General features: G+C 35.4%; 1 protein-coding gene across 2 annotated transcripts in view; it reads left to right on the top strand.

The window, feature by feature from the left end:
- LOC110378121 (uncharacterized) overlaps positions 1 to 13,219 on the top strand; it is a 119,090-nt gene that overhangs the window by 52,139 nt on the left and 53,732 nt on the right. For both annotated transcript variants that reach the window (XM_049841632.2, XM_049841690.2), the window contains exon 5: positions 2,052 to 2,147. In XM_049841632.2, coding sequence (XP_049697589.2) covers positions 2,052 to 2,147 — 96 coding nt within the window. The remainder of the gene's footprint in view (positions 1 to 2,051; positions 2,148 to 13,219) is intronic.

Raw genomic sequence — 13,219 nt, 5'->3', positions numbered from 1 at the left:
TCGAATGCTAGTAGGTAGGTACTAACTGTATATTTTTCAGCTGTTTTTTTTTAAATTAGAATATCTCAGTAATTCATATAAAATAGTGAATCAATTTCGGTTCCATTCCATTGGAAATTTGCCTTACAAAAGATATACCAACTTCGAGTACATAACGTTAGAACTTAAAGTTATGATCTGATATCAAGCTGACATGCGCTAACATGTCACGTGACAAGATCCACAATGTTTCGAAAACTTCTACGAAATGTCTGCAAAAATATGACAAAGGCCGCGTGTTTATCTACCCTATGCAAAGATAAGAACATACATTTTAACTTACAAACGTTTTCATGCGTCTTGCCTGTTTTCACTACTTTTAAAGAAGGCTTTGTATTACAGCAGTCAATATTAGCAGGTAATCTTTGAGGCAATCTTATGTTTTTATTACTTGTGGGATTTTGAAAATGTCACATTTATGTTAATGTAACTTAGATAAAGTCATCGGAGACGGTCACTATTATTCTCATTTTCACATTCAGTTTTGCACATTTCCTGATAAATTATCGAAACATACTGTACCTAGGAAGGTAAAGGCACATTTCCACAAGAATAATTTTGTTTTAAAATTCCTCCAAAGTGTATACAATTTCTAGGAAATGTAAGCAATTCCTATCATTCGTACATTTGTGGTAACTCGATATACACAACAGTATTCTATGACACGTTAGAGTGATCCTGTTACGTCTTATAACTCGGGCTAACCAAGTAGAAACGGTTTCATGTTCAGATTGCCTATCATAGCTGGCATCCTGTCTAAAATGCTCATATCCGACTAATAACCAAGTTTAGTAGGATTAACATGCGTTCCACTTAAGTTTTGGTATGTAATCTTATCTCAAAGCACAGTTTGAAGTGTCAAATATTATTGTATCTACAGCACTATCAGTTTGCGATTATACAATATTTATAACTTTAAAGTTGTAAATTATCTTTTACCTAGCCTCATATGTTGGGGTCGGCTTGCAGTAACCCGCAAAAACCTTTGGCAAAGAAAAGAACTGCCTACATACCCGTAACGACTGCAAGAGATGTAGAAGTCAGTTAACCCTTGATCTGTACTTTATGATCGATACACGTGTAGCTGTTACTTAGGCACGAGCTATTTTAAATATACATAAAATAATATTATATTATATGCTTGATGTACATTGATTTTGCCGAGAGCGGATTTAAGATTAGTGAAGATAGTAAGACTTCGTGGATAAAGGATATTTAATCTTATCATAAATCTATCTATGTTGAAATTTAATATACTACATAAGTATTTCTCGACACACAACTACATATAATTATAGTTTTAAACCATACACTGCATAAATATTTAGGTACGGTGCGTTCTATTTGCAGTCTACCCCTAACCAATACACTGAGGCTTGGTGAATGGAAATGAGCAATTAATTTAAAAAACCGGCCAAGTGCGAGTCGGACTCGTGCACGAAGGGTTCCGTAAATTACAGTTAAATCAACCTATCTCAAAAACTATAAGAGATACTTTGATCAAACCAAAAATCGTTGAAAGAGTTAATTAGCATGCATCACCTCTATTTTTTTTAGAATTTTATACCCCGTAGTTATAAAAATAGAGGGGGGGGGACATACTTTTTACGACTTTGAGAGCTGATATCTCAAAAACCGTTCACTTTAAGAAAAATGTTTTTTAGAAAACTTTATATCATTTTAAAAGACCTTTCCATTGATACCCCACACGGGTATGTACATCGAAAAAAAAAATTTCATCCCTCAGTTACATGTATGGGGGGCCCCACCCCCAATTCTTTTTTTTACTATTTAGTGTCATATTTTTGTAGCGGTTCATACAACACATATTCCCATCAAATTTCATCACTGTAGTACTTATAGTTTCCGAGTAAATCGGCTGTGACAGACGGACAGACGGACAGACGGACAGACGGACATGACGAAACTATAAGGGTTCCGTTTTTGCCATTTTGGCTACGGAACCCTAAAAAGGTGATTTTCATTAAAATACGTTTGTTCTTTTGTTTTAGGACCTGAAGTATATGCTGCTGCCCTGGGTGGTGGCTATGGGCATGGAGACTCTAGTAGAAATTGTTAACCTGTTCTACTTATTTTACCTGCAAACTGTAAGTATTTTTTTTTACTTTAATTCCTTGAAGAATAGAGTTGCAAAAATGTTTTTATTATGATAATAAACAGGTTTATTACAATTACCCAGTTTGTTCTAGCTAGGTCGTTTCATAACTAAAGTCTTTGAACGACTGCAAACTTCCACGTGGATAATGTTATAATAGCAAAAAATTTAAACCCATAACGCATTCTCAATTTTCCTTAATTTACATATCTAAATTAGAAAGTTGTGCCTCTGAAAAAACATTGTGTAATTGAACGTGATTTTCCGGCTAACGTTGTTCGTCGTATTTAAGAGTTCTCGTTCCACGAACAAAGTTACCAATAAGTTATCATTGGTAGACGTGGCTTAATTGCGTGCCATTTCACGAGGTAACCCGTGGAAAAGAACTAACGCCAGGGATGTTCAGATGAAGGCTAGAATCCAACACGGGAGATACACGATAATTATAGCCAAAAACTTGTTAATTGTGTAGGAGAATCATACCTAATTATGAACAAACTGCTCATTGTTTTGACGTGAAATAAAATTTATTTGAGCTTTAGAATAAACAGTCTGTGTTCGATACATTTTAATAGAGTTTTCAGTTATTATATGGTACTTTTAAAATCAACGTTTTCAGTAAAGATGTGTATGTTTCTTAAACATAAGATTTGTTACCCACAGATTTTTTTACTAGTAACATTGATTAACTGAAAGTGAATAACGTTGTAGTCAATATAATGACTCGTCGTCCGTTTTGAGACCAGTAACGATACTCTCACACACATTTCTCATGTTACGCCCTTATGTACGCGCGAAGTTAGACGCATATCGATCACCACCTTTAATTCGAGTACTGTGTTCCTTTGGTTTTAATGTGCCCCAAGGGTTTTTAATCCCAGTAGTTAACATTTGTAATTAAATACCAAGGTAAACATACACAGTTTTACTTATGTACGAAATGTACACCACTGACAAATAACGCAGAAATTCCTGAATTTCTGAGCGGTTCCTATGTCGCATCGAGACCCTTTTGGCGATACCTTTGTAGCTCTGGGGAAATGCGAATTCACTCAAATAGATGTCTTATCAGTTGTGAGTTGCAAGGCACGTGTATATACATATATCAGACTGTTATTCAAATTCTACTTTTAATATTTTTTAATAACGCATCATTTCATGTCACATCATAGGTCAAACTCATTAAAATGAGCTAACAACATATAAAAATAAACATGCACAACACACCATGCTATTAATGGAAACTTGACCGCATATTCTGAATCAGCACAAACATGAACTGCATACATAAAGTTTTGTACAATGACCCCGCATGTGTGCCCCGAGTGCATGCAACAGTTGGCCCCGTCCATTCACAGGCGACAATTAAATCGAAAAACCATTTAGCCGTGTGGCCAGCACGGCAGCCTGTTTCACGGACTAAACTACATTGCCACGAGTTTGTTGTTTTTAGGGTTCTGCAGCCAATCTATCAATTTAGGAGTGGTTCAGACTACGTTGTTGACTTTGACATTGCTAATTGTATCGCTTAGGTCGTTCTAGATACATACCTATAAATTGTAATGATTTTTAAAAATATGTAATTGAGTTTTGTATATTTATATTAACACCTCACCATCTCCCGAGCCTTTTCCCGACTGTGTTGGAGTCGGCTTCCAGTGTAACTAGATGCAGCTGAGTATCAGGGTTTTACGAGAAGCGACTGCCTATTTGACCTCCTCAACCCAGTTACCCGGGTAACCCAATTTCCCTTGGTAAAACTAGTAAGACCACCCGTAAAGACTGCCAAGGATGTTAAATGACAGCATATTAACACCGAAAAAAGGAAAATAAATGTATTTTAATAAACTTTCTATCAGAACACTTACAAGATACGGTAAAAGCTAACAAAATTTTCTATATCTGCCATCTAGATCTGACGAATTTCTAAGTGCTATCTTAGGCCGACACCGTCTAGATTTCATATAATATCAATTTGATGAACGCTTATTAGATTGCTATTTAATAGTCTCCATGCTGTGTGCAACGCCATTTAACTATTGAGCACACTTTATTACAGCACTAACACAATATTTTCCGATTACAAACTGATAAATACGTAACATTATCGGCAAAGTGATAAAAACATAGGTAATGGTACAAATGAAAGTATGTAGAATCCTAACTAGTCAGATCTAACATTATCAAAAAAGTAGCTCTGTCGGTTTTTCGTGCTTTTACTCCAAAATCATAGAACCGATTTAAGAATTTTGGTACACATACGGATCGTCTAGTTAGAGCCCGTAAAAGAACATAGGTATTTTTAGCCGGTTGCGGGAAGTATTTCCTTCGAAACGTGAGTGGGGAGGAATAGGTAAATATATGTTTTTCCCAAACGTGTTAACAGTTATGACAATTTACTCCAACTATCAGGTTACACCGCGTTGTCTGGATCGATAGGGTGTCAAAGCTGTGACATCTAAAAATGGTTTGAATTCACCGCAGCCTTTTGATTAACTATTCCAGGACGACGTTCCTACAAATACAAAGGAAACGACTGCACCCATTCTGCTGATATTTTATATAAAGTGTCATTTAAAAAAAAAAAAAAAATAGCATGGATATATTTTTCTTTTTAATTTCTATACAGTTGCACGTTTATTTGATGCATTTCGCTACCAACACGGCGGAAATAAAATCTCAAATAAATACTCTGCGTTGGGTTGGTATAAAAATTAAAGAGTGAAATTAAAATGGATACTGCCTCCTAGTACAAAATATTAAGACGAGCAAAACTAATAAAGATTCGTGAATTAGTTATAAAACAGACTTCTGATAAAGCCTGATTTACGGTTATAACAGAATTAAAGGAAAAACTTCATCCTTTCTGAAGGGAAATAAATTAAATAAATGATTTTATTCGTCCTCGAAGCTTCTCCTTGTTCCACCATAATACGTTACGCTTTACTTTTATTTGTTCCATCCGGCAGAGTCGTAAAGACTAGCAATGATTAGGTTTTCTCCGTATACCAGGAACTGTGTGTATTAAAATAAATGTGCGTTCCAAGAAAATACTCTACGCTAGCTGTTTTCGGAAACAATAGAAATACTAAATTCATTAGCTTTGTGCGTCTTTTAAAGTTTATCCGTACGGAAAATATATTTATAATGGGAGCGAAACTATTGCTAGGTATTCGGTAATTCTTAAATAAATATACTGAAATAGTCCAGTTAGGGACGAACACGTACGGTTGCTAATAGGTGCTTTGGTTACATATACATTAAAGTTATGATTCTTTCCGACCGCATTATAAAGATAAATGCTATACCTTTTGATTTATTACAGCTGAACTATGGAAACAAACTTATTAGGTAGATTAGGTATTTTCAGGTATTCCCAATCATGAATGGTAAATAAAAACATCTCTCTACCTGCAAACCTACCTACTTAGTAATTTTAATTTTATTCGGAAATTAAACTGTAACCGTGATAAATGTTTTATTTTAAATGCTAATTTGCCGCCGTTTCGAGCTCGCGATTATACGCTTTAGAATAATTTTCTGAAGGCATTAAGTGTATAAAGTGCTGTTTCAAGCTTTATGTTTTCCTGGCGGAATTTTGTTTAAAAATATAATTTTATTAAGTGTCTTTTACACCCATTCCAACCTATATCACTAATTTAGCAGTTTTCGATGTAAAATGTAAAAAGCAGCAATTTAATTGATATTGAACAGTTGAGTAAAAGTATCCATGATAGGTCTCCTTTCCTTCAAGCAAGCCTTGTGAGGAAATTCCGCAATATCGCCTTCATGGTAGACAGTAGAGAAACCAAGAAGTTTCGCAACAAAACTAACATAAAACAAAAGACGTTCTACATAAGTAGTGCGAAACGAGTTTTTTATCCTTCACACTGGTGATATAAGTTCGACCTCGACTGTTTCTTGGCGAAACTTGAAGCTAATTCGATATGAATAGGTTATATTTTTGTAGGTAGTACGTAAAAGCTATGTTATGGCGGGTAGGTCACTGTTTTAGTTTATGCGTTAACATTTCTAAATTTTTACAACTAGGAGCTGTATTGTTAAAAGAATAGTGTCGAGCTTAGTATACTTAGAGCTTTATATACTATGAACTTTATAGTGCGGGGTAACTTATAGTCGGTTCAATATTAGTTTATTTTAATTATTAAATCGTTCAGACCTTTTTTCGACCACGATGGCTTTTCTGGTAGATCAGTAAGTAGGTATTCCTTTGCTCTCAGACACGACTGTAAGGAGTGCAGACACAGGACCGACATCTCAACCCGCTCTCTGAGGCACATAGTTTTATAATTCATAACATTATGTAGATAACAACAAAATAAACACTCACAAACCTACGATTAGATAAAATTATAACATGTTAACAAGGCCGATTAGACCGTGTAGATAGTGCGTTTTATTGATTGTACTGAAACTGGTTATTTATGTAGTTCTTCACTTGTTACCTTTTCAACATTGTTAGCATTAGCCACTCGAATAATACAGGTTTTCTATCTAAAAAAAACAAGTATTTCTGAAGTAGGACTGACCCAATTAGAAGGAGAAGAATAGGTAGACTAAAAGAAAATCTATTTAAATCAACATTTCTGTGCAGTAGAGTTTCTGGAGCCTCAAATTGGTGGAAAACTTGAATATAAATTATAATGTTTAGCTAATAATAGAAAATAGTTTACCTAATAAAAACGCTGAGCTCTTGTTTAATACTTCGTATCAAGAATTGTTAGCATGTTTGTACTTCTTCGTGCTAAACACCTGGACCAATGTCTATAAAATTTTGCTATGCAGATACAGACCTGACTTTGGGTGTATTCTTTCAGAGATATGTATAGTCCAACAAAAATTTTGAAAATCACAATTTAGTGAGCATGAATTGTACGATCGTGATAAAAATCAAGTTATTTCAGTCTTAATAGCCTTTGTAAGTGTCCCTAGGCATTGTGTAATTGATGTCGGCTCCTATCGAGAATATTCTATCAATGCGGGCGCCATTGTCTTATGCTACACAGTGTTCACTGTCCACCGAGGAATCTATTGCATTATCCCTCGGGATTGATCCTCATTGCGGCCGTAATAGACTCTCATATAACGAACATAGATAGACTATTATGCACTTTATTGTCCTACATTGACGCTATAAAGTAGTCTATTAAACCATATAATGAGATCTTAATCAAATCATCAGCAATTGATTTAGTGAGGCTTGGAATTCCTTTGATAATATTGCGTTGCATAACATCTTAGTAAGAAAATATGTTGATATTCAGTTGATATTTTATACCTATTTTTCATGCTTTAATTGTTAAAAATTGTGCTATAAACCTGGAATCTTTACTAAGTAGGTAGTTGGTAGTAACGATTGTGCATTGAAAGCAAAGAGTTTCGAATTGCAGAAACTCATTTCGTAGGACCGAAAAGTTTGAAAATATCAAGTTCCTCTAGGGTTCTCGCTATCCGAAGCTACAAAAAATACATAGGTGTAATTTACTTTTATACTGTAGTAAAACTGTATTGAATCTAAATCCCTCACGACCGTAGTAAATTAATGTCTTTAAAATAAATTCTTTGAATAAATAAAAATGCCATTATCTCATTAATTATCCATAGGGATGCTAATTATAAAAAAATATATATAATTCTTTGAAGAAGTTGATATATTCAAATACCTATAGCGGTGTTATTAAAAGATTCACAATCTAATAACGCAAAGTCTTCCACACAAATTTTACTATCATCAAAATTTAATTGCTGAGGTAAAAGCTTTGAGGTGTGTACACATTGTTAATGGAAGCGAACGAGGCCCCGCAGTTCGAAACGTTAGGCTAAGCAGACACGGAACCTGTGTTATCTCAGTCGACCGAACCAAAAAATATGCCTTTACTATATCTATCTATATACTGTAGAATACAGTACCCTAAATAAACAGTATACAGTTAAATTATAGTTTAATAATCTGACCAAAACAATTTAATTTAATTAAGGCCTAACGTACAGGTATACATATCGATACCTAAGGATACTCTATTATCGCCAAAATGGTGACATAAAAAAAACTATAACTTTATACTAAAACAGGACGACTATCTCTCGTGAAATTTGAATCGGTGAACCGCTTTTACAAAACCAAGTTCTAATTGTGCCGTTGGGCTGGGAAAATGTATTTAAGGTTTCGTTGAAAATCGCATTGCAAGAGCAACAGTTCCACCAAAACGCAAACAACATTCCGATTATGCAAATCTTCGAAACAGGATTTCATGAAAACCTTTTTCACCTTCATAGTAAAGTCAAACAGTTTACTGCGTTCCATTTCGTGCTAGAAATCCAAACCCGAGACCTCTTTATCTCCTGTCATTTACATTCGTGTACTCCATCTTAGACTGTCTGTAGTTTTACCATCAGTTACAACTTGTTTTCTTGTAAAAAAGCAATTCTGTTATTGCGACACAAATGCAATACACATTAATCATTGTCAGATTGGAAATATACACGATTACCTTGTAACTTTGTATCGGCATATTGCGAATCAGCAAATGAATGTTTATAAAATTATACTTAATGATTCACACGGCATTATAAAATTATAATCATGGCAATGACTACATGTTACGTAAATAGATAAATGTTCCAATTTTCATTAAAAAAGTATCCTTGAATATATACATAAATTCAATATATAAAATGTATTGTCCGTATATCCTTCACTGGGTTTTAACCTATCTTTATCTAAATCGGTTCTGCGGTACAACGAAGAAAATCAAATAAAGAAACAGACAGATAGAGGATCGCATTTGTAATATTAGAAAAGATTGGTAAATCGTAGTACAGCATGACGTGAGACATGCACATCGGCAGTCCAATAAAATTCGAGCTTGTGTTCAACAGAATAGCATTTTATTCTATTTCTAGTTGTCTAACAAGGACGCTATGTTCTTGTAATACATTGTTATACTGTTTGTTATGATTTTGTAAAGCTGATGTCTTGGTGTTTCGTTTTTACTTTTTACTTCAGAGCAATCAAAAGTCATAAAAAAGACAATCGTAGCATGCAGACTTTTTTTAGGAAATACACCAAAACTATTTCTCATTAAGCCATTTTTTATGGATATTATCTTTTTTTTTATCCACTTATATGGAAAAATTATATAAAAATATTCAACTGTGTGAAATGTGGATGGCCCACCCTAAAACTCAAAATAAGTATTAATTGTCTTTTGCAGAAATTGCAACTGTCAGGCTTTGCTTTATTTAAACTGAACCGAATATAGGCTCTCAACTTCGGATATTGCGATGGCCACTCTAGTAAATAACCTATTCGGTGACCAAATGCTGCACCGATATCAACATCGATGTTACTTTGTATGTAATCTGATGTTCAATTCTCATTAACAAAAAGCGGTAGGTTTATCTATACATATAATAAATCTGTAGAAAAGTAATTTTGGTACATTGAAGAAATTGGCAAAAAAAATAGCCAGCATGTTAAAGGATAACTAACAGAACCCATTTCCATCATTTTTGTCTGTTTGTCTGTTTATCTGTTTGTTCGTTCGGGATTCACGTAAAATCTACGAATTCAATGCAGACAATGCTTATATACAAAAATTCTACGTAACTTGGGGTATTACTTAGTTTTTGTTTCATCGAAATCGATTCACTCTATCAAAAGATATGATTAATTTTGTGAATTCATGATGTAAAATATTACGACACGCAATCTGTTTGTCAAAACTGTACATTTGAATGGTGTACTTATATTAGTTGATCGGCCTATTACTAACCTTTACACAGAAAATCACACCTTCAAAAGTAACTTCGGAAGAAAAAAAAAATGAAAATTTTGTTTAGCCAAGGTTAAAGTAGCTCCATCTGTGGTAATCTGTGTTAAATAAAATACATAAAATTTGTCAAAGGAGCGAGGTGGTAAATGACAATAAATTACCATACATTCTTTATAGAGGATTATTATTTCAACAGATGGAGTTGTGTATTTTCCGTAATTCACCATATTTTAACACGTAGTGTAATTTTTCGATAGACATTTCAATAGTGTTTGTCAGTTTGCCGTGCCACATCAAAATCCAATTATAATTATTACCTTGATGAAAGGAAAATAATAGTTCTCAGCCAAATTTAAAACGGTGCCATCTAAATTATTTTTTGAATATTATGTCAAAAATGATGACTTTAGTGGAACAATTAATTATCATTTAAAGTTACAGATGGAGTTTATATCAGGATTTTTTCATAAACATAGTTTAGCTTATCTTCCACTAATGTGGTGGCCTTAAAACAAATTACTTTGAGTGAATAGTATTAAGTAGACCTTCATTATTTTTTCTGACGCAAAGTATGTAAACTTAATCCTAGAAGAAAGGAGGATCTGTCTCTCGCAAGTGCTGCTAAGCGTGAGGTAGGTAGGTAATGTAGGATTCTGTAGCTTTAAGAACAAGCCCAGATACAAAGTGCAGATAAGAAATGGGAGCTTTCTCGATTTAATACCATACACACGTAAAATGCTTTATGCGTCTGAAAACGTACAAATTGCGCGTCGCAAACCAGAGACATGCTTACTTTCAACTTCTGATCGCAAATACACTGGTCACGATTACGAACAGTCTCAGTAAGACCCGAGCCAAGTCTAAAAAAATCTTTTCAGAAACCACAATAACAGTAGGAGCCAAAGCATATGATCGCTTCATAGAGCTCTGATTGGCCCCAGTTGACCAAGTCAGGTCTGATTTGTTCGTTCATCAGATCTTTGAAAGTTTTTCGGTGGACTTTTTTTACTTACTGTCGTCCTGTTTACGTGTGACACAAAATATGGTATATAAACGCAAGAGCGAAATTTTCCTGGTGTGCGGTAGTGACGCCCAGTATACAATACTTCTGTTTCTTTTGATTTGCTGGCTCCACCAAGAAATGACAAATTGAGAGCGTACATTTTGAAAATCTTGGCAAAACTGCAGGTTTCAAGTACGAACACATGAAGTGGACTCTCACAGATACGTACATTTTGCCTATTCGTGAACTAATGCAAACATTTCGGTGGAGTCCCGGCTTAGGCCTCCCCCACATTAGGCGTGCGCGATCGTCGGGCGTGTGAGTAGCGCGGGCGTCGCGAGCACGCTGCATGAACGTCGCGTTTTGCTGCCCTGCTGTAGGTAAATACCTACAGCGAGGTCGCGGCGCGCACGCGCCGCTCTCCTTGACGTTTAACTGCTAAGGCGTTTAGCGGGTGGCGGGGATAGCAGGCGAAGGGGCTTCACACATGCCGCAGGGCAGCAAAACGCGACGTTCATGCAGCGTGCTCGCGACGCCCGCGCTACTCACACGCTCGAGGATCGCGCACGCCTAATGTGGGGTCAGCCTTACCATAGTGAGTAAGTGCACAGAAAATCCCCGTCATACAAGTGTTTCTCCCCAGTAGTGAAACTATCCTACCCTATGCGCCTGCTGATGATGATGACTCACTTTATCATCCATCCGGCTATTCCCCAACTATGTTGGTGTTGGCTTCCAGTCACCGAATCTGTTTGAGTACCAATATTTTGCTTGGAGCGACTACCTATCTACCTATCTTCAATCCAGTCAACTACACAAGCCGATATCCATGGTAAGACTGACAGACTTTCTGGCTTCTGATTAGTCGCAGCAGCTGCAGAAAATGTACAAATGACAGCTTTGTCAGACTCAAAGCATATCATCATCATCATCATCATCAGCCTATCGCAGTCCACTGCTGGACATAGGCCTCTCTAAGTGCACGCCACTGAGATCAAAGCATATAGACATAGATTATAACTGTTTCCTGTGAAAATTACTTACGCACCATACGTAATAATTTTCCAAATTGGCTGACTAGATCCAGAGATATTCACAACGTCACAAACTTTACTTCTTTTGTTTAGATAAATGGTCACATCCACAACACAACCTTGATCAATGAATCTATGCGACTGCTAAGTGCTAATCCTAATTATACAGTCACGTGAAAGAATGCACCTACGGGATAAGTAGTATTTTGACTATTCTATATTGCCCACGCAGACGAAGTTGCGGGCAACAGCTAGTTTACATAATAAACTTGAAAAAACTAAGCAAAACGAACCTCTTCTTACTTTTTGCAAAAGTGCATGAGTGAAACCGATGAGTACCTACCTATCAAACGTGGACACACAAAACACATGCGGAATAACGAATCCAGTTTTTCTTGAGAGACCCTTTATTATTTAGAAAAACAGTTACATAAACAAAAACTCCAGAGTTCAGAAAATCAGGCGTAGTATTTGAGATTGTGAATTTGGCGTACTATGTGCCTCGACCCGGAAGAATCCGATGGATGATAAGATACGCGGCGCCAACAATTTCCATTCACACTGCTACCGCATTGCTTTTAGCGGAAATATATCATTGTGTTCCACCTAAACGTATTTTATTCCTTCAATATTTCAATAAGAAATATATTTATAAAGCACTTTTCTTTGAAAAAATTTCGAAATTTTGTCTAACATTTGGTAAAGCACTGAAAAGTTGGATGTTCAATACCTACCTATGTCTACCTTCTCTAACAGCCTTATGTAAACAACGCATAACCTGTGGTATAACGTAGGGTATGGCACAATTTGCTAATGAAATCATTAAAACAATCATTGGTCTCAAAGCGCGAAATAGTTTAAAAACAGCTGAGTTCTAGTTTGAAAAGAATTGAAAACAAAAATCTCAGTTACAGTTGCTTGCCTGAGTTCTAACACCACTGAACTCTTGAACGTACTTAAAGTTTCTTTACGGTTAAATGCACCTCAGGGAACTTATGTTATAGAATACCAATTAAACTTTCCTGACGTTTGAGTATTGAGGAGTAGTAATATTTAAAATGATTTAAAATAGACCCGTAAGTGTTTTCAAACTATACTTGAGTAGGTAGGTACTCGATTGAAATTCGATTGCTCAGTTAGTTCGACAACTATGAATAAATACTTCAATACTTACCGCAAATTTCAAAAGCACTTAACAAAACGTCCTTTCTCAATTTACTATTTATTATAC

This window comes from Helicoverpa armigera, chromosome 1 (genome assembly GCF_030705265.1).
Source record: "Helicoverpa armigera isolate CAAS_96S chromosome 1, ASM3070526v1, whole genome shotgun sequence".
Classification (NCBI taxonomy): Eukaryota; Metazoa; Arthropoda; class Insecta; order Lepidoptera; family Noctuidae; genus Helicoverpa; species Helicoverpa armigera.
Note: the sequence above shows the minus strand (reverse complement) of the source record. Positions and strands in the feature narration are given on the sequence as shown.